This window comes from Ictalurus punctatus, chromosome 2 (assembly GCF_001660625.3).
Source record: "Ictalurus punctatus breed USDA103 chromosome 2, Coco_2.0, whole genome shotgun sequence".
NCBI classification, from domain to species: Eukaryota; Metazoa; Chordata; class Actinopteri; order Siluriformes; family Ictaluridae; genus Ictalurus; species Ictalurus punctatus.
The window spans coordinates 28,977,588-29,005,458 of record NC_030417.2 but is presented as its reverse complement, the minus strand read 5'-3'; the positions used below and the strand labels follow the sequence as shown (position 1 = coordinate 29,005,458).

At 38.8% G+C, this 27,871-nt stretch overlaps 2 protein-coding genes across 6 annotated transcripts in view; one reads left to right on the top strand and one right to left on the bottom strand.

Moving 5' to 3' along the window:
• The first annotated feature begins 384 nt into the window (after positions 1-384).
• lmtk2 (lemur tyrosine kinase 2) lies at positions 385-25,511 on the top strand. 2 transcript variants are annotated; one of them, XM_053674992.1, is made up of 14 exons: positions 385-934; positions 6,402-6,532; positions 6,788-6,938; positions 8,295-8,371; positions 9,120-9,238; positions 9,540-9,627; positions 13,840-13,970; positions 16,788-16,872; positions 17,123-17,244; positions 17,910-18,059; positions 18,169-21,094; positions 21,341-21,473; positions 21,599-21,835; positions 23,369-25,511. In XM_053674992.1, exons 1-14 carry the CDS (start codon positions 838-840, stop codon positions 23,395-23,397), a joined length of 4,476 nt encoding a protein of 1,491 aa, XP_053530967.1. In that variant the 5' UTR covers positions 385-837; the 3' UTR covers positions 23,398-25,511. The 2 variants fall into 2 exon arrangements, with proteins under 2 accessions (XP_053530967.1, XP_017344464.1); XM_017488975.3 differs by having other exon boundaries at positions 6,399-6,532.
• The window catches only part of tecpr1b (tectonin beta-propeller repeat containing 1b), a 39,585-nt gene continuing 36,520 nt past the window's right edge, over positions 24,807-27,871 (bottom strand). For 3 of the 4 annotated variants that reach the window (XM_017488986.3, XM_053675001.1, XM_017489013.3), the window contains exon 25: positions 24,807-26,424. In XM_017488986.3, the coding sequence (XP_017344475.1) occupies positions 26,305-26,424 (120 nt within the window). In that variant the 3' untranslated portion in view covers positions 24,807-26,304. The remainder of the gene's footprint in view (positions 26,425-27,871) is intronic. The other variant, XM_017489003.3, reaches the window with a different exon arrangement.

Below are 27,871 nucleotides of genomic sequence, written 5' to 3'. Positions count from 1 at the left end.
GCCTTGTTGTCTTCCTCGCCATTGTTTGGATTACTGTCTACATGCACATTTCATGTAGAATCATGTACATGAAACATAGATACATCTTCCTGTTTACATCCAGAATTCACTATGTCCCAGGTCCCTAGCCCTCTGTCCTACAGATTATAGTGATCCCTGCTTCAGCGAATCGGCTAATTAACAGGACTTTCTCAGTTGAAATGGTGTGACAGAGCAGGGAAATCACCAAAGTATGCAGGACAGATGGTACTCCACGTCCAGGACCATGGCTGGGTGGGTACCTGTGCACTGGGTATACAAACTTTTGCACTCGCACTGCTGCTGTAATCTTTCAGGCAAACCTGTTTGTAGATTTTTTCGGTCTCGTACTCTGATTGGCTGGAACGCACGGTTACATGTGACGTAACCAGGGCGAACATGGCGCTGGAAAGCGGAGGTGATGCGGGACCGTGTCAACTAACCTTACCGTTTTAATTTTCGTCCGTTAACCGTTTAAATTCTGTGAAATACCAGTGTAGAAATTATGATTCCTCGAGTGACATAATGAACCAATGTGGTGTTTTAAACAATGAAGGACGACAGCAAGTGAGAACCCGCTGTCTACCGGTAACTAGCGTCAGCTAGGTTAGCACTGCTTAGCCGCGCTGTTGATGGTCACGCTGCTAACGCTTTAGCTAGCTATGCTAGATGTTTTGGTTCTACTACCACCAGCCAAATGTAGACAGGACCGTAGTAGTAGGTAGTTTTACACGCAGATGACTCTTTCGTATTATTTACTTTGACAATAGTGTGTCCTGGTAGTTTAGAGGTGACTAGTGAGCTAGTCGAGCTGGGACCATGGCCAGGCTCCGTGTCTGGATATTGTTACTCGGAGCGGTGCTTCTGGAGCTCGCGCAGCTGTGTGAAGGCGCGCCACTTCCGCGTGCACAATCAGGTGAGAGCCTCCGTTTTTGCTTAACAAATGGCCCCAAATTACCACCTGACACCATACCTAGCTATTACTAAAGGGACGTCAAGCTAACTAGCCTGACAGCAACGTGAGACGCGTAGCTTTAGCGGATCTAGCAAGCGACATGCACGGATTGTCAGTGTAGTTAATTTGCTGGCCACTCACCCTTGTTTGTTTACGGGGATGTCTCTGACCCTAGTTGTTTACAGGGATGTCTCTGACCCTTGTTTGTTTACAGGGATGTCTCTGACCCTTGTTTGTTTACAGGGATGTCTCTGACCCTAGTTGTTTACAGGGATGTCTCTGACCCTTGTTTGTTTACAGGGATGTCTCTGACCCTTGTTTGTTTACAGGGATGTCTCTGACCCTTGTTTGTTTACAGGGATGTCTCTGACCCTTGTTTGTTTACAGGGATGTCTCTGACCCTTGTTTGTTTACAGGGATGTCTCTGACCCTAGTTGTTTACAGGGATGTCTCTGAACCTTGTTTGTTTACAGAGATGTCAGTGACCCTTGTTTGTTTACAGGGATGTCACCGTTTCTGGTCCTGTTCTGTCATAAGTGTGAAGCACATTCACCTTGTGTATGATTTTTTCAGCATTGTTACAGATTACATTACACTTACAAGCTATGTACTTCCTAATTATCATTTAGTGATTTGATTTCCAACAGATTGATGTCAGCTTGGTTTCTCGGTATTCCCTGTTTTGCTGACTGATGTAGAAATTTCTTCACATCCCGTGATTCATCAAAATGACTTATTAAGGTTTCCAAAGTGTTTTTTTGGCTAAGCTGTAACCTCATACCTGTGACCCACTGGTACAGATACAGCAATGAGTAACGTAATACAGTCCAACCTTATCAACTGTGAATGATTTACTACAAGAGGTTTGGAGGATGATCTTTTAGCTATGCCACTAATAAAACACAGACACTTTTAGCTATTTTGGCTTTGACTAACTTTTTATTTGCTTTCACAACACAGGTCTATTGAATTCTCAAATCTGATTGGTCAGGATATGTTGATTTATTTTCTATAACAGCAGTTCTGACTGTAGCGTCAATTATGAATCAAATGCCAGGTTTCTATTAATGCACATGTGCTATTACGTTATTGTTTCTGTAGTTTTCATGGTGAGGTGTTTGGTATGGTGGATGCTCCTAATAATCTAATGTAAGGCTAATAATAAGCAGATTAAAACATGGTGTTTTTTAACAAAGAAACCGGTTTAATTATTTATATGGTGAAGTTTTCTGTTAGGCACTGTTGATTTAACATGTATGGAAGACTTCCCTGGTGTCAGCACTTTGTAACGGTCAGTAAGTTTTCCATCACCGGAAAGTCTTCAGGAGAAAGAATTTTCGTTTCTTATTAACATAAACAATGTGTTTATTTAATTTTTTTGTCTTATTAACCTTGAGAAATGAAAAATACAGAGTCTGATGAGGGAATGAACTCTTAGGCTATAACACAATTAATATCAGGAACTAGTCTCGTGGATGTTTCACAGCATTAAATGTAACTATAAATAGCGTCAAATTATAACATGTCTTATAGTCTTTTAAGAGGAATAAAACATTTTGGGATGTGTTGTTATTGTAAAATAATTAACTGTGATGTAGTTAAGCCCTTCTGCTTCTCTCAAGGCTGCATCACACCAGTGCATCATTGATGTAAAAAAAAATTGATTGTTGGTTTTTCCCTATTTTCCTTACATAGATTTCCTGTCACTGTAAATGTGCTTGGAATGTGATTTAAAAAGTGATGTGCTGATGGAAAATCCTTGTCAAGTACTAAGGACAGGCCATTTCCTTTCCAGCAAAACAGGTTATCTACATAATGACATGGATGATGATGGTAATTGAACGAGTGCAACAGTCAACACTGCTCATCACATTATGGTGCGATGACGCACTCGCTGAGTAATAGTTGTGTCACAGATGGAGTCATTGCTGTTGAGCAGGTCGAGTCTGAAGCAGCACAGGACTACGAGAATACTCACGGGTCACTGACATTAACATAGGACTTCACGGGGCGCTGCTGTAACCTGCGGTCTTTCTTAAAAACAACCTAGACAGCTTAGTCGTTAGATATGATTTCAGACTGTGGCCTTGAGTAGACATGCTTATGCAGCTTCAGTAAAGGCTCACATTAGCAGCTTTCCAGTTAGTGATTCCTCAACTGTGTATATAACAGTAAAAACTATTGTAGATAGTGTTTTTTTTGCTTCTCCAAAACATAATTTTGTCTCAATGTGACATATGACATCACTGGTGGTGACTCTCGATGCCTACACATGAGTGAAACACAAGTGCCATGGGTGTTGCTAATGTAACGGGATTACTCGTTAATAAAATGCATGTGTTACAGTTTATAAGGGGAAGTATTGTGAGAAATTTCACATGTAGAGAGAGGGTTTAGGACGCACCTGGCGGGAACCTAGAAAGCTATAATAATATGATGTGTCCCAAAAGTCTTCATACATTAGGAGACTGTGTTTGCCAGCACCATGTCAGTCGTGTCTTTGTCACTGGGTGTTCGTGGACGTCCACTTCTCGGTCGCTCCTCAACACTTCCACTCTTTTTGAATTGGTTAATAAGTTTGGAAACAGGGTTGTGTGTGTGTGTGTGTGATGTGCTCGCCATGTTTCCTGTTAAAGTCCATCACAACCTTGTGACAGCTACCTTGTGACAGCTACCTGATCCAGCCATGAGAATGATTTCAATACGTTCTTCTTTTGTCAAAGGCATTCTTGAAGGCTATCTGAAAAATAATAGAAACTAAGTATAGTAATTTTGGAAGACATTTTGCTAAAAAGTGTCAATCTCCCCTATTTATAGACACTTTTGGGACACCTTGTAGATTGTGGCAGTCGTAAGAGTTGACCCAACAGAGTAATTACATTATTCAGACTTGATATAAAAGCTTTGCAGTATTTATATAATATAAAAATATAATATAAATACAATATATAAAAAAATAAATATATCTAATTTGATTTTTATTTATTAAAAATTACCCTGAAAATGAGAAAAAATCTGATAAAAAAAAAAAGTCAGTTTCTAATAAAATTCATTTTAAAATATCTTGGATTTTTTTATTTTTTATGTTTCGGGGAGTTTTTTTTGTGATTGTTGCAGCCAAAAATGCTAGCTTTTGCTGCAGCTTTTTTTCAAAATTTGCGATACAACTTGCAGTTTCTTTTTTTTTTTCCTTTGCAGAAAACGACTTGAATTGGCAAAATTGCAATTGTATGAAATTGTTTTGCATGGCCTTTCTCAGTGATGTTGGTAAATGAGACTTTTTAGCTGTACTTGTTCGACAAACATGAATCAAAGTGCTTTGGCTGAATGCACGTCGTGATGATGTCACATGATGTCATCCCAAATCTGCGGAAAATCAGTGGTGATTTAGAAAAATTGCAAGCGCCTCTGAATTTTGCGGAGTTTGCTTGATTTTGCATTCATTTCTGCGATCATAAAATCGCTAAAACCTTGAGGGACTGTTTAGTTTGTGTTAATGCACTTAACTAGCTAATTAGCTCATCATATGTTATTATTATGTTAACTATCACATTTTAGTTTTTAGCTCAGTCTAACCCAACTGTAGTCACTAGTTGCCTCTACACTGATTCTAGTTTTAAAATCAACTCCTGGAGAGTTGATGCTGTGTGCTGCTGATTAGATGGGAAGCTAATTTGAAGGATTTGTACTTTTTTACGGTGACAGTTTGGAAATTTTTATTTCCTTCTTTCCTTTTCTACCTCCCATGACTCTGTGACACATTGCACTTTGATATGCTTTATGACTACAAGACTGTAACTGATTTACAATCCTGTACAAGAAAGAGCTGATGTTGTATGACTCTTGTATGACTTGGCCTTTCTGATGACTACAGACTCTCAGGAAATCCTGTTAAATCCTGTGTGTGCGTTCTCACTAAAAATATAATGTAGTGTTTTTCTTCTTCATGTGTCGGCTACAAGAGCCATTTTTTTGATTGGAGACTCCCATGATTAGTTAATCAGTCACTAGCATTTGACTTTTTATGATTTGTGAACAAAATTTTATTGGGTTGTTGTGTGATCATTTGACCTGGAGATGGTAGTGGTTTGCATATCCACAAATTTTTTGTGGAAGTGAGAAGTGAACATTTAATGCCTCCTTTCTTAGGAATATTTCTGTTAGTTTGAAAGGTGTCTTCGTTGTGCTACAAGTTATAATTATACAAAATATGTATTGTAAATAATTGTATATAAAAATTTAATACTCATTTGATACTGGAGAAGAATTGATTATTGATCATATCCTGGTCACATCCTTTTCCATTCAGCATCCAGTCTGATCAGATTTTGTCTGATCTCCATGAGTAGTCTGTTCGCTTGAATTTAGGGCCACAGACAGTCTCTGAATGATTCATTTCTGCTCATGAAATTTTTAGAGCAGCTCTGTCTTTCCCCTGGATTTGGTTTCATTTAACATGTGTAGTCATTGGAACATTACTTAAGTCTTTATCTGTCATGATTTATTTATTTATTTATTTTTAAAAGGTTTTGCAAATGTTTGTGCTTCCACGCCTCATGTATACTTGTGTCTCAGCTGCACACTTTGCATTATAAAATGTCAAGAATATTGATGTTATGTTATGTTTTATTAATAGACTTAATTCTGTGTCTTAATTCTGAGCCAAGGCCAGTGAGTATTTTATCATGGTTTATAAAAATAGACAGCAGGATTACGTTTTGTTTCCGAATCTTCACTAGAAACAGAACCTGTTATGAAAATCATACCATTAGCCTAATTTTGTTAACATTTTTTCCATTAGTTTGCATATTTGTAATTGTTACTAATTGTTTGTAACTGATTGGTTTTGTTCAGTTTGGCATGAGTCAGCCATGAAAATGAAAACCAAAAAATGATGAATGTACCTAATCTAAGCAGAAGATTTCCTGACCCATTAGCAGGACAAATGTGATGGACAGATGGGTGTGTAACCACCTGCCTATCCTTTTGCATTTCCCACATTTTGATTATAGTTTACATAGGTTGTGGTTGTGGACTTTCTCCCGTGGTTTGATTACTAGTCCTATAACCGGTTTTATAACATCTAATATGTCAATACAAATATTTGTCATCTGTGTGCATTACAACTTGTTTACATGTAACTTAGACACTATGACTAGTGTCTAAGCAAAAGTTTTTGATTCCGCATTAGTGTGAATTTGAATATTATTTTAAGGAGTAATGAGCATTTTTATGTTAGGGCTATGTTTTTGCAATGTGTCTTATGGCGTGTTTGTGCAGAAGTTATACAGAACTTCTTCAAACCATCTCAAGGATTTCGGGCGGAACGCTCTTTTGACGGGGCAACTAAAATAGTTTGATACTTCAATGAAAAAATAAACCTTCATTGGTTCTCTTCAAGTTGTTCTATTTTGTGTTATTTCAGCAGGGGATTCTGCAGATGAACCACATTTCCCTCTGAATCTTTTGCTGGTTGCGTCTGTGTCTGTCCTGGTGACCACTGTGGTGGTGCTGCTCAACTGCGTGACCTGCTGCAAAGAACGAGAGATCAACTTTAAGGTGAGCAGCACTCCATGTTCACCGTGTCAGAAACCACAGTTGCTAGTAAATAAATTAAGCCCTGTATGATTTCTCAACTACAGTCATTTGAAATTTCCTTTGCAATAAGGACACTATATTGTATACAGCTGTAGTCATAGCCACAGCCTTCCAGTATTATTATTCTTGGCATTTTTCAATTTAAATTTTCATGAGTACAAATAATAGACAAAAATATGAAACAACATAATCTCTGCTGCATAATGTTTCATTTAGGAGTTTGAAGACAACTTTGAGGATGAGATTGACTTCACCCCTCCAGCAGAAGACACCCCGTCCATGCAGTCTCCAGCCGAGGTGTACACACTGGCTGTGCCACAGGTGCCCATGCCTGGACCCCCACACCTCCAGCTGCCCCGGATAGCAGGTTAGCAGACTGAGGCTAACATCTCTCTATGAAGAGGACAGATTTTACAGGAAATAATACATACTGCTCACTGCTGATATGAAAGCATATGAGTTTATTTGCAGTGGATAGCGGGCTAAATTGCATATAAAAACTGAAGTGTTGCTGAAGGGATTCATGCTCATACTGGTTTTTGACCTGCACAGCAATTCAGGTTTATTTGCCTGCTGTCAGTCATAATACTTACATCTTCTTGATCTGACGATCGTATTTTTCACAGCAGCAGTGAGTGCAGAATTATTTTCCCTAAAGGGGAATGATATAAAACCTGTCCTCTTGAAGGCCAGTACTGTAGAGTATTGTACGGTTTTCAGTAAATGGCGGAATTGTACATCAGTATTACACCAGTAATGCAGTAATTGTTTTACACCTTTTACAGTATGCTTTAAAGGCACCTTTTGTTTCCCAGTTAATCAAGCATAGATACAATATGCAGGGATGGACAAATCATAAACTCATTAGCTAGCCCACTGGGCAAGTACATGCTCCAGTGTACTGCTCAGTCCCATGTTTGAACTAGCCTCAAATCTAGTTAAGCAAACAAGTATATGATCATGTAGCACATTTGCACCCTTAACAAAATGCGTTGGGCAAAGTTTCGGCCATGAGCTATGATATTCTTTCCTCGAACCACACTTATTCAAGTTTAGCTAGCATCTTAACTTTCTCTCAAACAAATTGCAAGATAAGCAGAGTTATTCAAAATGACTGCTTACCATTTTAGCAGGAGAGTTGTATGTCAGCTTCAGTCGGTTTCATTAATGTTTCCACATACATGCGTGTTCCGGATTCAGAAAAGATCATCTGTCATCCAAGCATGTTAATTAATCTGCATAGTAAAAACATAATACCTTCAACCAGATCAGCTGATTTATGTAGTGCAGGCGGGAGTTGGATTCAGAATGAGTTGCAGAGGCTATAGTTACAGCGTTGAGGTGCATCATAGCTATGTGGAATATATTATGTTTAAACATGTATACCAAATGAAAACTTTTGTTTTGCCAAAGTCAGTAAGGATTAGAGTCTTTTTGCTTTTTTGATGGTTGAACATAGTTGTTTGCCAATTAAAGAACTAATAACATGGACAAACCTCTTTGTCCTGGATGCCTGGGCTACTGATTTGTCCACCTCTGACTGTGTATTATCAGTTATCATATCCTGTAAACATTTGAAAATAATGTTTTTAATAGATAATGGTCTATTTTATGCATATTACACACATAAATCTGACAGTTGTTCTGTGTTAAATATTCTCCATTCTGTTAAATAGTTGTGTGGCTGAATAGTCACCCCTTTCTCTTTGTGCTTGCTTTTCAGAAGTCTCAACAGGCCCACATGTGGCACGCCACACTCTTAGTTACATTCAGGAGATTGGGAGCGGCTGGTTTGGCAAGGTGCAAGTTCTTCTATTTACAGTCCACACTGTGGTGGGGTGTGTGTGTGCGTGTCTGAAGTGTGCTTACCTCTAGAGTTAGCTGCTCAACCTTCACTGTCAGACCTCTCCTAGGATAGAGCAGTTTCAGTGATGAAATCTTAAGAAGAAATGCATTGACACACCCTTTCTTTGTGCAACTGCGAATTGCTTACTTCCCTTAGTTCACTGTGAATAAGTGGTAGTTTATTGCAGCTTGATTAAATAAGTCAAATACCATGAGAGCATGTGGCTTTTCATTCAGTCCCTAAATGGTGATGACTGATAACATCTGTGAATTATACTTCTCATGCCAGTAAAATTTAATTTTCCCCTTTCTGAAAGCCAACCTCAAATCGGGACTGACCGCATCAGTGCCAGTGAATGCAACCAACCACTGGTGTTTCATTGATAGCACTGATGGTCTGTTTTTCTCCACTGTCAGTGTGCCCTTAGGGACTGGAGTGTGATGTGTGGGAGAGTGTGACATTGTACATAAATCATCATGCTCTTTCCTGTCTGAGTGCACTGAGCCATGAGAATGCAAGCCTCATTTCTATAAAATTCTGTTAATAATCTCTGACTGTGAATTACTGTTATATATTTATCAGAGTTTCTTCCAAAGTTTCTTCCAGAATCCAAGTTACTTTTTCATGTGTTTTTTTTTATTTTATTTTTTTATTTTTAAACAGTAAAAGATTTGCTGAGCTAACATGGTTTGTCATTGACAGGTTTTGCTCAGTGAGATCTACTCAGAACCCAGTATAACCAGAGTGGTGGTCAAAGAGCTGAAGGCCAATGCCAGTTCCAAAGAGCAGAATGACTTCCTTCAGCAGGGAGATCCGTACAGGTTAAAGCCTTGGACCATTTCTTTCATAGTATTTAATTTTTAGGAATGCACAGGTCTACAATATAAATTGTACAGTATAAATTGCTTTACATTTGAAAAAGAAAAAGAGAAAAAAAGGAAACTTAAGGAGACTCAAAATAGGGTTCGGAAGGAAGGCTTTTGATTCTCTTAATACTGCTGATTAATTGTCTGTATGTGTTAGTAGCACCATCTGTCTTCCTACAATGACATTGCATTGCTTTTGTCATGATGTGGATCAAGCCATTTTATTCAGTGCTGTTTCAAATGTGTACGTTTATAGGGTTCTTCGGCACCCAAATATACTGCTTTGCCTTGGTCAGTGTGTCGAGGCTATTCCCTTCCTGCTCGTCTTTGAGTACAGTGAACTGGTAAGTTTAAAACGTCCTGTCTTATTATTTTTCCATTCATATGCCATCATGAAGAAATGCATATTATTTATGTAGACTTTAAATTGACTACATAGCACCTTGATTATAAAATGCATAAAAAATATTTTTGATCATTAATGCGCATGTATTATTTACTGTCTTAAATTTCTAACACAGCTTCTAAGTGAAGGACGATGTATGTGGACGATCCATGTGAATGCGTTCCTTCTTTCTGTGTGATTTTTATTTTTTCCCCCCCTGTTTTTCTTGACCTATTTATGGACATGCTCCTTGAGCTTGACAGGGATCCGAGATGCATAACTACATGAGGCAGCTCTCTGATTCCCTCATAGCCCAATAAAGCAACAGGCTTCATTTACCGCCACTGTCGTTCTTCCTTCTTGCTGTGTTGGTGCATTTTATTGCCTTGCTTACAGGTTGCTGTGAAACACAGCCTGCAGCGTGTGCATATGTCACATCTCGGACTGGATTACGGTGCTTCCTTGTAAAGTAATGGCCTCCTGGGATAAATCCAAGCAAATCGAAATGGCCTTTGGTTCTAAATATGACCAATCAGGTTTCTTTCTAGGTTCAGGCTCTGGATTAAATAAACTCACCACATATTGTTGGGTATCTCATACCCTGTGTCTGAGCCAGAACTAATTATTTAATATTATATAATTAGTTAAACACAGCTATAAATCTGTTGGGAACCATTCAAACCTTAAATGCTAATGATTTTTTTGTAGCTTCTCAGTCAGGTAGACAAATCCATAAATATTTTTTCCTTGCTCTGCTAATTTGAATACAGTGGCTTTTTATGGAGTTATAAAGCAGATCTCAAACAGATCTAAACCAGAAACTGAAAATTTGTTACTGTGGTTCACAAATATATGATGTATATTATTTTTTTCAAGGACATTTCTACAATACATAATACGCATCATGATATATGTCATGAAGTGAAATGCTTCCAAAAATATCAAGTAAAATATTATTTTAAATAATAATTTTAGGTTTTACAGAAAAAAAAAACAATGGATGGGTATTGACATTGGCATATACTCAAGGTTTCAGTATCTGCACTGTTATTGAAAAAGTGTTACTATTATCTTTAGTATTGGCCCATTCATCATTATAAACCTTTGCAAGTTGTAAAGAAAATAAAGGGTTAAAAACTGGTACAAAATCAGGTTTTCTTATGCATCACTGTTATGTATGGAAGGTTGAATTTCCAAAGGCAGATCATGAATATTAATTGAACAGTGCACAGAATTGACCTGTGATTCGCTGAGGCAACTGCTATGTGCTCAGACACTGTTGTTTACCTTTTATAGTGATTATGCAAATACATGAGCAGTTGTCATGGAAATAGTATATGTATACAATAATAGCTGTTGACTTGATGACCATACCACATGCTTTAACCATGACTCTAAACAGACCCTGCTTATCTGCAGTCAATTTTAGGTCTTTGCCAAATGAAAGCACTGTCTCTTCCACGGTATTCCCTTGGATTGGATGCAGTGTGCCTCAGGGGCTAAATGAAGCCAAAGAGGACCTCGTTAGGAGTGTGAGAGCTGCAAAGCCCAGTAAGCAGGGTATGCTGGGAGCACCTGCCCAGCGGTGAGATGCTGCAGCTTTGGGCCGAAGTCCTCACGGGCCAGAGCAGGTGGATGGCATCCAGCCATGCTCTGTCTCTCAGGGCCAGGATGAGCTCACTGTGGCCCAGAGTTGCATAATGTAGCCTGCAGTCTCAGTGGAGCTGCTCGTCCCTGAGCTACCCATGTAGCTCGGATTCTGATCTGCTCTGATCTCAGGAAATTAGAGGGAACACAGGGCCCAGTGTAGGTGCATGTAGCATTAAATGAGCTTTTCTTATAAACCAAGAGGTGATGAGGATTTTATTTAAGCAGTGGAATTTGAGATATTTTAGATGTTTTTCTCAACTTGACTTTCGTAGCAGTTTCATTTTCATATGATTTGTTCTAAATGTCTTCAGGAAAAAAAAGTCTTATTGTAGGAAATGATGAACATGGAAATAATATTGTTTATAATAATAACAACTGAAAATGTTACTCACTTTAATACCCGTCTATTACATAATATAATCTCACACAATGTTTCTGTGGGTTTATTCCTAATCTTTCCTTTAAAGCTTTACTCTGTTTCGTTTGAAAATTTGGTAGTAAATCATTTTCATACTTCACACCTCTTCACAAACCTCAAGCAGTTTCCTCAGTCAGGTTTTTTCCCTCCCTAATTATAAATATATATGATATTTTATTTCCCATGGCATATTTGTTCTGAGGTTGCACTGTGGATTGTTTGCTGTTTGTCTCGCTGGTAACCATTGGTAACCCTGAGTCATTACATTTTAGACAGAAATATAGCTGTGAGGTGCAACCGGAGCAGTCTTGCAGAATGCCAGTTGCTGCCTGACTGAGTGACAGTCTCTCCTGTAAAGGCTTCAGGGGCTGCTGTGTGTGTTTGCATGTGTGTACATTAGGATGTATATCAGTATGTGTACGTACTGAGGCGTTTCTGACTCCGGAAGATTAATTTTCTTTAATTAACCTAATATTAAAAATATTTTGTATAATATTGCTTTATATTACATGCAGGGAATAAAGTTATTTTATCTCATTGTTAAAGTGAAGGCTTACGGCCTAATAAGTTATAACTTACAGGATTATGAAATTGCCTAGAGTAATTTAGCATTTAATATTTGATATTTTTATTAGCCCTTTGGTTTTTGGCTACAGATTATGTGCGGTCTGGAGAAGAATTTCCGCCCCTGCAAAGCATTCCCATTAACACAATAGTTTAGCTCAGAAGTTGGTTTGATGTGGCAGTAAATAGACCTTTGGTATAATTAATGTGCTTGGAGTCTAAACCACAGTCAAACACTGTTTACGTGCTTGCGCTGTCTGTTGTTGACAAGGTTGTTGTTGACAAGGACGTGTGAGGAGATGTTGATAGGACTTCACTCAGTGAAGCATTTATGCATGTATTATGCACGTACAATTACGCACACTACTGGCCAGAGTTATCCGTTTCCCTCAGAGTCAACCATCAGTGGCTCTAGTAATACTTCAACCTGTTATTTATCAACTGGGGTCTCTTGTATGTGGAATATTGTTTAATAATTGTACTCACCTTGTATGGTATGGAAACATATTGCATGATGAGGCTAAGGGAGCTCTTTCTTTTTATTTCTATAAGAATAAGGACCATTTACATGCTGTCAAGCAGCCCTGGAAATCAGCTGAGCCTGACTGCATATAAACAAAGCTAGCCATCACCCCTGCGATCACAGGCTTGACACTTTTGCTGAAAGATTCTCATACATTGTATATGGGTGTAGCAGTGGGAGCAGTGTCGCTGCCTCTGCATTCTGTGGATGACACTTTGGCCTTTAAGACCAGACTCCCTCAGCAGGTGTTTTAGATTTGTGTGTTAAGATCACTGTTCTGTTGTATTGCTGTGATTATGTAAGAATTTTTTCCCGCTCAGTAAAAACCTGTTGCATGGTTACACATTTACCATTTATATTATACTCAACCAGAGGATCACCTATATCCAATTTAAAATGTAACATGTTCCAAAACTTATTGTCACTATAATTTAATGTATATTTGACACACATTATATGTTTAAAAGGGGGCGCTACATTAAACCGCATATTGGGTTATATTGGCAAAATGTTTACATTTCTAAAATTGAAAAAAGGTTTTATGTTTTAGTATTAATTAGTTAAGGTAATCAGAGGCTTTAACCCTGGCTTATTTCCCTGCTGGCATCAGAAGATGTCTGAGCTAGGGCTGCTCTCGTCTCCTAAACTGGTCTTTTGCCTGTGGGTCCAGAAACCCGACCCAGAGGAGCAACCCCAGAGCATGCAAGCCAGTCTGACCACTGCGCTTTTTATTTTTAAATTGCTGTGACACAGCATATAGCAAACTCCATTAAACTGCCTTTCCCTTATTTGGTCCAGTCCCTGTGCAGCAGTAAAAGTAGTTGTACAGAGAGATATTGCTGCCCCTTAGTGGCCAACTCTAAGTAAAACGCCTACTGATTTTCACAGTGAATACTCTGTGCCGCATCAACATATGTACAACGTAGACTTATTAATTCTGTGTGTGTTTCTTGTAGTAGTGCAGCAGTGGAATAAGGTTGTGTGTATTTTTGTCTGATTTGTGGTTTGCTGTGCAGGGGGATCTGAGAAACTATGTTACTCAGAATGAATGGCTGTACAGGAACGGAGAGCTGCTGCAGCTGCAGAAGATGGCCTGTGAAATCGCTGCTGGACTTACTCACCTGCACAAGCACAACTTCCTGCACAGGTTATTTTTCCATTCCTGGCCCATGCACACATTCAGAAATCACTTTCAGAAAAGTAACTTTAATATTACTTTTATATTACTATAAAAGTAAAACAAAATAAGCATTCTGAATATAATTTGATGTGTCATAAAGCTACACAAACCAGTGACAATCCTGTCATCTAGTTCCCATGGCATCCCAGTTTTATGTCTGGGTTTTTTTTTGCCTTGATTTTCTCCAAAAAAAAAAAAAATCATTTCGTTTTAATTTTTATACTGTATGGTGGAAGTGAGGCCCGGGCCGTCTAGGGTGTTGTGCCTCGCTTAGCTCGAGCCACTGTCTTTTGCATGCTCAGAATACATGCAAAGGAGTCCAATTACACGGCTCCTAGGGATTGCTGGGTGTCGTCTGTCATTCGGCACAGAGACATGATGATTCTGCGATTAGAGTGTAAACGGATCCCCTTCGTATTTTGAGGGTGTATGTGAGGGGCCACACTTGGATTACTTAAGTCTCAGAAATTACACACAGTGTAGTAGTGGAAAATGGGGCTCTTTGCTTTTGGGTCACAAAGTTGATTTAATGCAAGACTCTGCTTGCCACTGCCACAGGGTCTGCTGCATTAAGTATAGCTTTAGTGTTGTGATATCGAAGCCAACACTAAGGGATTGTTTAATATGTTTAAAATAACAGCTTTCACTTTTAAAATGGATAAATATCGCCTATTACTTTACAGTTGTATGCCTACTGTCTTTTAGGGTACAGTGTCTAAAATATCAGATATTTTATGGTACAGTGTCTAAAATATCAGTAAATTTATCTTGCAGCCGTTTCAGCAGCTCCACACAGTTCAAGCAGACCACGAGTGTCAGCGATGTTCTTGCATCGGGGTAAAAGAGCCTCTTTGCACTCCTGGAACTTGCATTTAGAGAAGGTGGCAGAGGCAAGCTGTAATCAGAGCCCCACTGATCATAAGAGCTCACACTGAACGAGCCACCATATGTATCGCTATCTTTGTGAATGTAGTTGTTCCTCCCTGGGAACAATATCCTGGTGCTGTATGAGTGAGTTGGAAAAGCTCCAGCATCAGTGATTTTGTCACTGGGGGAGAGCAGAAACAGCAAGAGTCTCTGTTGTCTATTCCTAGATACATGGTATTCCTAGTATATGGTTTTGTTGATTGTTGGGGTTGGTTGACAAGTTCACTCTTCTAAAAATCTAAAAATGAGTGCTTCAGGTCAACACTAATGTCAGTACTAAATTTGCTGCCAAAATCAACATTACCTACATAAAATATATAAACTCAGCAAAAAAAGAAACATCTCACATTCAACTGCTTTTATTTCCAGCAAATTTCTTAACATGTGTAAATATTTGTATTAACAAAACACATTGAACAACCGTGACATAAACTGAACGAGTTTCACAGACATTTGATGAACAGAAATGGAATAATGAGACCCTGAACAAAAGGGGGGGGGGTGAATATCAAAAGTAACAGTCAGTATCTGGTGTGGTCTCCAGCTGGTTTAAGTACTACAGTGCATCTCATCCTCATGGACTGCACCAGATTTGTCAGTTCTTGCTGTGAGTTGTTACTCCACTCTTCCACCAGGGCATTTACAAGTTCTCGATCACGTCCAGGGGGGGACACATGGTTACATGTAATTTTCCACTGCAAGGAGGATCAGCTGTCCTCCCTGTCCCCCTGTAGCACTGTCTTAGGCGTCTTACATTACAGACATTGCAGTTTATTGCTTTGGCCACATCTGCAGTCCTCATGCCTCCCTGCAGCAGGCCTATGGCATGTTCACGCAGGTGAGCAGGAACCCTAGGCATCTTTCTTCCAGAGTTTTTCAGACTCAGTAGAAAGGCCTTTTTAGTGTCCTAAGTTATTGTAACTGTGACCTTAATTACCTAACACCTATAAACTGTTAGTATCTTAAGGAGTTAAGGACTGTTCCACAGGTTCATGTGCAATAATTATTTATGGTTCATTTTCAACAAGCATAACATAGTTTAAACCCTTTCCAATAAAGATCTGTAAAGCTTATTTGGATTTTACAAAATTATCTTTAAAATACAGATGATGCTTTTTTTTTTTTTTTTTTGCTGCTGCCGAGTATATTGTCTCCATAATATAATAACTGGCCACTTTATTACACACCTGCCATATAAGCGCATTTTTACAGTTGTTGACTGTAGCCCATCTTTTCATATGCACAGTTTGTTGCCCTGTTCTACTCCAGATTTAATCCTATTATTATTTTGAAGCATGATATTTGATACTGGGGATGTTATCTGTCTAGTGTAATCTCACAGCTTTTGATTGCTCCAATTGACCCTTTTCAGGGATTGACAAATTGTAAATTCACTAGCCATCCCACTGGGCAAGTAAGAGCTCCAAGGTCTGGCCCAATCCTAGTTTTGGTTGCCTGTTAACCTAATTGTCTAGGATGAATGTTTCAGCTACAAGATGTAAAAGATATTGGCACGAAAAAGATATTATTTGAGTCTGAGGCTATTAATTGTCTGTGCTAGCATGCAAGTGATATGACTGCTTTGCACTGTACTTTATTTTGCTCAGTTTTGTCAGACCTGCATGTACCTGATTCTGGAAAAAGTCATTTTTCATTGCTGCACACTAAATAAACTACTTAGTGAAAGTTGTTGTACTGACAGCAGATTGCATCTCGGCATAGTGTAGTGCAGCATTTTATATCCTCAGAGTTCTTTGAATGGTTAGTATACTGTTTATGGTGTGCCCTGTCATATTTTGCTACATTTTGAGTGTGCCAGAATCTCTCATTTGGTTTGCTCTCTCCTTTCTTTTATAGTGATTTGGCCCTGAGGAACTGTTATCTTACAACAGACATGACTGTCAAAATAGGAGACTATGGCATTGGCCACTCAAGATTTAAAGTGAGTTTCTGCTTTCTTCACAAAATACATGTAAATTCAGGACAATATGAAGTTAGGCACTGATTATATTTAGCCCCATTTGATTCTTTGTCACATATTCATATTAAATAGTGAAGTAAAAGTGCAACAGTATTTCTTGAATTTTCAAAATGATGCATAGATGTAACCTAAATATTCATTTCAGCAACACCTATGGTTTTTGGTTTGCATATTTTGTGCATGGGTAATGTTATTTTCTTTTTATTGTTAGGAGGATTACATCACCACAGAGGAGGATCAGTGTGTCGCTTTGCGATGGCTTGCACCAGAGCTCGTTGGTGACTTGCATGGAGGTGTGATAACATCAGAACAAACTAAGCCTGGCAACGTTTGGTAAGTATTCTTTGTGCGCATTCAGTGTGGGCAACAGTATATTTATTTATATCACTACACTGTTGAATTCGCAATTCTGATTGGTCAGAAGTAGTTGCTGACTAATTTTCTATAGCAGCAGCTCTGGCAGTAGTTCCGGCCGCAAGGCGTACATTAACACACTTGTAATTCGTTACTGTTTCTATAGTAACAACATACACAGGGACTTGTATTGCTATTGCTGTACATAATAGGATTTTAAAATATTTGTAGTTTGGATCTATTTAACATTTATGTAGTTTATTTAGCTTTTTTTTTTAAAGAGTCTCCCATGTCAGTTTTTAACAGTCAGAGCGAAAACTGTCTTGGATGGATAGCTTTACGGTTTCATTATGTCATGATGCTACATTATTTTGTGTTATTAACTTAAAAGGAGAGACTGGTGAGGGCATGACTGTCATAACCTTAGTGAAAACAGGAACTAACCTATTTTGCAGCTGTTCCACAATATTAAGTGTCACTATAAGTGGATAAAAAGCACAACATGTCATTCATCTATGAATCTGTTTATCTACATTTCTACTAATATTTATCAGTAATTATTTAGTAGTATCAGTGGTATATTTCAGCACTATAGTTCAGAGTAGTGCAAAATTTCAGTAGTGAAAAGAGATTTTTGTTTTCAGGGCTTTGGGTGTGACCTTATGGGAGCTATTTGAGAGGGGAACACATCCCTATACACATCTGTCAGATAAAGAGGTTCTTCACCATGTCATCCGAGATCAACAAATCAAACTCCTCAAGCCTCACCTCGATCTACCTTACTCAGAAAGATGGTAAGTCCATCACAGTTGACTGTAAAAAAAAAATAAAATAAAAAATAAATTATATATATTATCTACAGTTCTGTTTTAAATTGAGGCTAATTTAGCATTTTCTTTGCAGGTATGAGGTACTGCAGTTTTGCTGGCTGCCTGCAGACAAAAGGGCCACAGCTGAGGAAATTCACCGGCTGCTCACATACCTCCGGATGCAGGGGCAAAAAGAAATTGAAGACGACTTTGAGCAGCGTTGGAGCTCTCTAAAGCCTAATCCTTCCGCCCGGCAGACTACTGTCAGCCATTCATCCTTCCCTATCTTAGAGCAGTTTGATGATGGCAGAGAACCGGATGAGGTGCTCACCGTGACCGAGACGAGTCATGGTCTCAGTTTTGAGTACGTGTGGGAAGCTGCAAGACATGACCACTATGACAGCCACACTCGTTCTTCCATGGAAACCACTCTCAATTACCACAGCATGTTCTTTCCAGTGCCGCGGCAAGACATCCAGGCTCATTTCCCAGAAACTGGAGGTGAAGCAGAGGCTGAAAGAGTCCCAGGGACCCTGCCAGTGTTTGATGCACGAGAGGGCAACTCTGGGAATGAGTACTACATTCAGTTAGAGGAGCAAGATGAAAGTGACCTTGGAGTCATGGACAGTCAGAGCGCTGAGGGAGCCGCTGCGTCAAACAAGGAGCAGTACATCGTCTTACAGGACGTTAAGTTAGATGAGTCTAGCACAGATGCAGATTTCTTTCATCAAAGCATAGACTCTAAAGACTCGTTTCTTCAGGACAGCCATATATGGTCCTCAAGTGAACATGAGAGTCCTTACCAAGCAGACATTTTCAGTGAGAAAGATTCAAAATTGGAAGAACCTCATTCGTTCAGAAGTGGTTTCATGGAGCTCCCGGAGATCCGATCTTTTCATGGTGACACCAAGGGCACAATGGAGAATGAAGGTCTGAGCACTTCTTTTTTAGGTAACGAACAAGAAGCTCTTCATTCAGGAGACTTTGATGGAGGGAATGCGGATGTAATAAAGCTTCTAAACACAGAGAAACTTTTGGACAACTTTGCGTTTCTTAAAGAAAACAGCCTCATTAAAGAGCACTCTGGATTTCCAGAGCCCAGAGACATGCAGGAAACAGATGCATCGCTAAGCCTCTTCGATGATGTAAATACCACAAATAATTTGAATGGTACTGATGACCCCTCAGAATCTGTAGTAACTTCTGCACAGCTTAGGGAGGAATTCTTAGACTTGGTCAATCCAATTTTAAGAGATTTCCTTTCACCTTTAAAAGAAAGTAAAACACTGGTGCCTTCAGATATATTCTCAACAGAGGAAACCTGTAGCAACCAGCTGCCAGACATAACTGGCTCTTCAAATGAGGAACATGCTAAATTAGGTGGTTGGATTTATTCTACTCCTGAGTCTACCTCTGAGAGCGCTGATCCAAATCCAACCGATAGTCATCAGTTTAATGATGAAAGTGCCGCCACAGACAATTTGTGCACAGATGCCAATACCTCTGGTCTTGAAGAATGCTTCAATGTCTCTGAGGAGAGCAGGCAGGACATTGTAGGAGAGTGTTCTGAGCAGAAGAGCCAGCTCTCTTCACCTGTAGATAAATCTACAGAAGGAGTAGATAGTGGTATAACTGAAGGCTTAACAAGTAGTGACTCCTTCAGTGACATGCTTTCAGATGGGGATGTCCTCAGCAAAATCGAAGATGCTCCATTGCAAGAAGCTCAGGAAGAATGCTTTGTAGACAACCATGTTTCTCAGGATATGTCCTCACCATTGATCTTGGACTCTTGTTTGGACCAGATCAGCCAGGACAGCCTTCTGGAGGACAGCATTTCATTCACTTTACCAGCTGTTGAGAATTCAGCTGAAACCCCTGATTCATTGGATTCTCTGGACATGCATAGAGAGGTGGGGCATGTGAAAGCACTGGATCCTTTCATTCATAAGCTCCAACCACCTTACAGACCTGCTGACAGTGGATATGAAACAGAGAACATTGAATCACCTGAGTGGAATTCTCAACCAAGCACAGACGATGTCTCAGAGGAAAATGTAAATAGTGCTAAAGAAGAGCCTGCTGCTGCTGCAATGCTGGCTCCTCCAGAAATAATAGTGTCTGAAGTGGACAGTGTACCTGATGTTCAGGAAAATGGAGATGGTCTGCACCAAGAAATTGGTGATGTACCTGTTGGTAGTAGCTATAGAGACTCTGCTTACTTCTCTGACAATGAGGAACTGGATAAGAAGAGTGATGACATCAGCGGTGGAACTCCTGCTGATGCATCCCCTTGGGTTGAGAACTCTTCCACTGATCATATGAGTGGTTCGACAGAAAGGATCTTGGCTCTCCCGGAATGTGTAGCATCTGGTGATCAGCAAGAACATGTCGGTTGTACACTTGATGCTGATGTAAATGTGTCCAGAAAGACTGTCCAACCAGAGCTAGTCTTGAGTCCAGAAGAAGAATGGGATAAAGAAAAGCCAGCGTCTGATTTAACTCTGAAAGAAGAGAGGTTGGAATCCTTCTCTGATCTCTTAACAGATTCACCTCATTCCAGTTTTACCCGTGAAGCTCATGAAGATACATCCTCTACCTCAGTAAAGCCTTTAGCTGAAAATGTAGTCCATCCAAAACTAGTGAGGACTTACGCTGGGGAAGGTCCAAAGAAAAAGGAGCCTGATATGGAAGGAAGATACCTTGGCAAGCTGGATGGCGCTGCAGTGACCGGATGTTCAGAAGATGGCATGGATGCTGATGAGGAGGACGAGAACAGTGATGACTCAGATGATGACATGTGCGCATACAGACTGCACAGTTCTGGATCTGAAAGCGAGGATGATGCTGTGCATCCGGTGCCTGTTATAGTGTCCGACAACAGTGACGCCTGCAACCTCAAAAGCTTGTTAAAACCTAAATCACTCCAGACAGACAAATCCTCAACAGCATCAAATAGTAACACAGAAAACAGAAGAGTTGTGTCCTTCTTTGATGATGTCACTGTTTATCTCTTTGACCAGGTACAATATTGCTCGCATGTAGTTTAACAGTAGATAATTTCACACCTGGGTTATTATATATAATAAAGGGTATACATATCTAAAATACAGCAGTAACATAGGCAAAAAAATGTAACTAATAGAAACTAACACCACCACACATAAAATAGCTAGAGAGAATTGTATTCTGAATTTTAAATGAATACTATAATATCCCTGTTTTGCACACAAAGCATACAGACTATAAATTAATTCCTATCCAAACAGGAAACCCCTACAAAGGAGCTTGGAGAGCACATCTCAGGCTCCAACAGCCAGGTGTCCGAGTTTAGCAGCCCGGTGGCCTCCTCCAGTTACCTAAACAGATTTACCAACTCAGAAAGTTCCACAGATGAAGAAGGTAATGACGGTGGTGACAGTTTTAAATACATCTCTGATGTTTTGCTGACAGTGCGTTTTGCAAAACGTTTCCTTAACCTTAAGTCCTAATAATAAGAACCTGAAAATTATAACTTTGCTTCACAGGTGGTGCGTTTGAGTGGGACGATGACTTCTCTCCAGAGCCCTCCTTTCTCCCTAAGTCAGGAAGTGATAAGTCTGCAAGCAAGGCCACAACAGCGTACTTCTCCCCACCCCCTGCAAGTCGCTCCTCTGAGCAGAGCTGGAACAGCTCCAACACATACTCCCGCTTCTCCATCTCTCCAGCAAACATCGCCAGCTTCTCCCTCACCCACCTCACAGACTCAGACATTGAACAAGGAGGTGAGTCACTCACGCTCGCACATTAATGTCTAGCCAGAACAGACTTTCAGCTGTTTGCAGTGAACAAATCAAACAAAAGCAATTGAAATAGTTCAACACAACAAACGCTTCAAGTGGTTTCCACAAACTCAACTGAAAATGCAACTTATAATGACTTCTAAGGTTTAAAAATTATTCAACCCCCTGAACAGAATCCCTCATAAACAGCACAGATATGCAAAACAGGTGTTGTCTCAAGCACACCTCATGCAACTAATCAAGGGCTTCATTAGTTGTACCAGGTGTGCTTGAGCTGGAACACATGAAATACCTGAACTGGCTAGGGGCATAAAATGTATGAAATACCTGGATGGGGCAGAAAAAGGAAGCTGCAACCAGATTTCTGAGAAGGCAGGTTGTGAAAACCCCTTGAGTGACTGCAAAAGACCTGCAGCAAGAGTTGTTGGCAACAGGCACTGAGGTTTCAGTGAGCACAGTAAGGCATGTCCTAAAAGCAGAAGATTTCTATGCCAGAACTCCAAGACGTACACCACTACTGACCCAAAAGCACAAGAAAAGTCAGCTCAAAATCGTATAAATAAGCCACAGAAGTTTTGGGATTCTGTTCTGTGGCCAGATGAAACAAAACTGGAACTTTTCTGCACGATGTATCAGCGGTATGTCTGGAGGAACAAGAAGGAAGAAAGAACACTCTGTCCACAGTCAAGCATGGTGGTGGATTGGTGATGCTCTGGGGCTGCCTTGCATCCTCTGGCACTGGAAAACTGAAGCGTGTGGAAGGCAAGATGGATTCATTGATGTATCAGGAAATCCTAGGAGAAAACGTCATGCCGTCTGTGAGGAAGCTGAAGCTTGGATGTCACTGGACCTTCCAACAGGACAATGATCCCAAGCATACCTCAAATTCCACCAAGGCTTAGTTGCAGAAAAAGTCCTGGAAGATTCTACAGGGCCATCACAGTCACCTGACTTGAACCCCATAGAAAATCTCTGGTGGGATATGAAGAAGGTGGTTGCAGCATGCAAACCCAAGAATATCACTGAATTGGAGGTCATTGCTCATGAGCAATGGACTAAAATTCCTCAGGAATGCTGGCAGAAGCTATGGATCTCGTTTTCAGAAGGTCATAACAGCAAAAGGGTGCTCTACTAAGTACTAAAGATGCTTGCTGTGAAGGAGTTGAATAATTTTGAGACTAGAGAAGTCATTATAAGTTGCATTTTCAGTTGAATTTGGGGAAACCACTTGAAGAATTTGTCGAAGAATTTCACTTGCTTTTGTTTGATTTGTTCATTGCAAACAGCTGAAAGTCTTTACATTTTGACAATAAACCTGATTTACAATGGGGTTAGAATAATTTTGATTGCAACAGTACAGGTTACATTAACAAGTTAAATAGCTGTTTACTGAAACTTAAATAAAGTAAATCTGTAAAAGCTTGATAAATGAGGCCCACTGTTTGCCTTGGATTTATATAATAGTGCTACTGTCTGCACATGATTAGTTAATTTGTCTTGTGATGTCTTGCTCAGGAAGCAGTGAAGATGGAGAGAAAGACTAAAACTGATTGGATGCAGTATTTAGACTAAAAGGACACATTTTGTAAGTGTTAAAGAGAATTCAGACACTTGCCTCGAAGGCTGTGATAAGCTTCTCAGGCAACATAATTTCTTTGAAGAGAATCTGCACAGAGTGAATCACTGGAATCAACATCCTCTATTTTTGTTCGCTTCCTAGACTTCAGCAGATGAAACATTACTGTCTTTCACACCTCCATGAACTGTTTTTGAGTCTGTGGAATTGAAGGAACCTGTTGTGCTTGACACACTTAGTGTTTAAAGCCCTTCCTGATCATTTGTCTGTTTTTCGTGTGTGTAGGTATATCATGACACATTTTGTTGACATTTTCACTGAATGACTGAGCTGAACTTTTCACAGATCACTTATTGGCCAATAAGCTCCTACACAGTTGTGTAGTTTTTCTCTTACGGTACTTGGCTTTTAGATTGAAACACAAAATTTTACGTACTGAGCGTGTAATGCTTATCTGTTGTTAGGAACTAGCTTTGAAATAAGAGCAGCACTCACAGCTAAAGATATTTTTGCACAATGTTTTGACTATACATTTTCTAATGGTGGCCTACATTATATTGTACCTAAGATGAAACTCTTGTCAACTCTGTGGTTTGATGAGAGATCTGGAGGGATGATGGTTATTGAAATGAAAGTGAACCATTCCAAAAATTTTCAAAAAGGACATCATCTGTAAAGTGTCTGTTTGATTGCTCATCATGGCTGTGCTTCTTTCAGGATTTTCCTATTAGTTCAGTGTTAGGAACATTCATCCATCCATCCATCCATACAGGGAGGTCAGGAGCATTATTTTCCCTTGAAGAGTTTTTGCTTCAGTGGGCCTTTAGGAAATTATTCTTTATCACAGTTTAGTAGGACTGGGCAGTATATAACACAAAGAGCATACAGAACTCAAGATTTTTTTTTTTAAATTTAAAAGTGAAAGAAGAAAAAAGTGCTTTCCTAAAGTATTTGTTGAAGATCATGCATGTACAGATGTATTAAATATGGAAAAAAAGAGAACTTTGAAACTTGGACCGTTTTATAATTTCCTTTATTTTATGCAAATTAACCAAAATTTTTCAAGGTGGTGGAAATCCGCTGAGCAGCTGACTTTTTTTTTTCTTCATATTTTTAAATTGTATGTTGTATATAATCATGTCACTGTCTGAGTTTTCATTCATGCTGCCTTCACCTAGAATGTAATATGAATTGTAATATAGCGCTAATGAAATGCTTTCATGAGAAACATTCAAAATCAAGAACATTTTAATGATTGGTATTTAAGAACTTCCTATAGATATATATTTTACTAAATGCCCTCAAGTACACACTACAGAGAAGCTTATGGTCAGAAACTAAAAGTTTCAGCCTATATTTTCCTTAATTTCAATTACCCCCTTTATAATCAATTAAATCAGCCAGTCATGGTTTAGTAAGGAATTTCCCTTCATTAAGTATGTGCATGGTTTTGAAGTCATTTAATAAGCTACAGAATTGACATGAGGAGTATTTAATGTGTTTGAATTTTTTGCTCTGTTTATGAAATTACGAAAAGGTTTTGCTTATTCCTGGTCTTAATTGTGAAAATCATGAAGTTGGTGTTTCCAGATGATCGGGTATGTTGAGGATAATTACGTTTGTAATTCAGTAAAGTAAGGTCTGTGTTCAGAACGATGTTTGTATTACCAGCACTCTTAGTTGATCTTGAAATTTTATTTAAGGAAATATTTCGTTTTATTCTGCAGTATATACATTTGCTTAATCTTGCACATCTTGAAAGTGTAACTTAATGTTGAACTGTACGGATGTATATAAATGTTAAATTTTTGTCTGTAAATTGGGAATGATGAAAGTTCTAGGGGTAAGGTAACATTTTGTAATTTAAAGCTAAAGTGTGACATATCACAGTTTAAACATGATCAAAAATGGTTACGTTGGAAGTAAGTCAAATAATTGAGAAAATGCAGGTCATGTCCTTAAACTTGTAAAGTTTTTTTGTAAACTTCATATTGATGATCATGCTTGGTGTAATTGAATGAATTGTTTATAAATAATTACACTGTTTATTATGGAAATAAATGAAAAATGACCTTGACTTCATGAACGTATTATATTGTCAGTTTTACAGTATACTGGTAAATGCTTCTGGGTTCAAGAGAAATGTTTCAAAGTTTGTTTATTTATTTATTTATGTAGTGGGGGGGAGGAAAACAAGCATCATACACACTTAATGATTATTATTACTTTTCATACCCAGTCAGTGATTCAAGAAATGAGTTTGATACAGTGCTCAAAATTGAGACATGATTAGTTTCACTGACAGTATTAATATTATAACTGGGAACCTTTTGTAGTTGTATAAAATGACATAACATGCTTTAAAAAGACAATAATCACATGAAGGATTAAAAGTAGCCATAGTTTAAGTAAAACCAAATTCAATACCGGCTGTGCTGTGGTGCATTGGGTATCGTCACTGCCTCACTTCTCCAGGGTCATCGGTTTGATCTTAAGTTCGAGTTACTGTCTATTGAGTTTCCCCCAGATCCTTTGGTTTCCTTCTACCTCCCAAAATGTGCCAGTAGGAAGATAATTGCCCCTAGGTGTGAATGTGTGTGTGCATGGTGCCCTATGATGGACTGTTGTCCCACCCAGTGTTTTCCTGCCACATGCCCAGTATTCCCAGGATAGACACACAACCCTGACCAGGGCAAAATGGTTACTGAAAACAAGTGAGAAAATAAATGTTTTAAAAAATCATGAGAAGCCTTGTTTAATTTTACACACACAGACACCTAAAACACAAAAACAGTAGATGCTTCAGAGAGAGAGAGAGAGAGTGCACGTGAGTGAGCACTGTGGGAAGTGGTGATGGTGAGGGCTAATGAGTAGTCTAACTGCCTGCAGCATTGCCATTCACCTGTTCCTGGCTCCTGCTGGTCTGAGGGCTAGGAGGGATGACACGCTGGGCCTCGGTGGAGTTTCCTCTTACTGACAGATGTTCCCATCCTCCCTGTCAGCACAAAAGCACACCTCCACTGTTAATCTGTACCCCTGCTTCTCAAAGTAGGGTCCAGGAACACTTATGTAGCCATAATATCCTATCTAATCTAACTGCAATTGTAATAAATCTAGGTTTGGTTTCTATAGGTAGAAATTTCAGAAATAAAAAGCTGTAATGGCTCCAGTAACAGTACACTTATCACTGCTGTTGGATTCTGATTAATCAGGTGTTGATTAATTTTCAATAACGGAAGCTCTGCCAGTATTTCACACTAAACAATTGTAAATTTTGCAGTAAATATTTACAATATGCTATTGTTTTTTTTGTTTTGTTTTTTCCTCCAGTTTACTGTATTTTTCTATGAATTGTGGGAGAATGCCATTTAAAAAATTTTTTTTACAGTAAATATTTACAATAAAAAATTATTTTTAATTAGTTATTATATTTTACTATAAAGATTGGGAGCATGATATTCTGTAGTATTTACTGAATGATCATGTGTGCAATGCAAATTTTGCACTCTACCTGTAAAGGAAATCAAAGTACTTTATATCCCACTAGAGAAAAAAACGTTAATAACACCAAAGCAATGGTTAATGTGTAATAATTATAGGCTTTTTAACAAATAATTTACACCATTTAGACTCCGGCTATTTGTTAGTTGTTCTATTACGTACACATCTACTATTTTCAAACTGTTGGCTTTCAAAAACATACACACGGATGGACAACGACGTCGGCTTATCGCAGTCCACCTTACATGCAGGTGCATGAAGACTACTGCAGAGGAGGTGAGTGTCACCAGTGGTTGATACTGCAGTTGAAATTTGAAATCCTGTTTCATCCAATAATTCTTTTACCACTCATCAATATCTTTCACAGTTCATAACTATTATTTTACTATTTTTTGTTATATAATGTAACAGTGGGAATCTTTTATGCTACTGAGTTTTCTAGATGTGTTCAAAGTCACAGATTTACTAACTGCCACAGTTAGCTGGCTGTTTTCTCCATTGTGCAGTTTACAAAATATTTCTATTACATTTTTTGATAACCGTTTGGTATAAAATTATTTAAAACTGAAACCACACCCTTGCTGGTATTTTGACATATAAAATGTCATAATTTCTAATAAACATTAAATTGTGTTTTATCCAACTTGAATAGTGGTAAGTTTACTAGGCAGCCAAGCTATGGGACCGGCTCAGCTAATTAGCATGTGTTTGTTCTCCATTAGGGTGCTGTGATGAATATAAATAGCTTTGTTATTCTTTTTTTTTTTTTAAATCTGATATTGTTTTGGGTTAATATTACTTGTAAGGGTGCATGGCATCCATATTTGTACATTGGAAATTGGTGTGCACATGCTTAATTGCTTGTATTCCTTCATTAGCTTGAAGGGTTGTGTCATCCTGTTTATCTGTCAATTCTGTAACCATGAGAGCCGTACAATCTT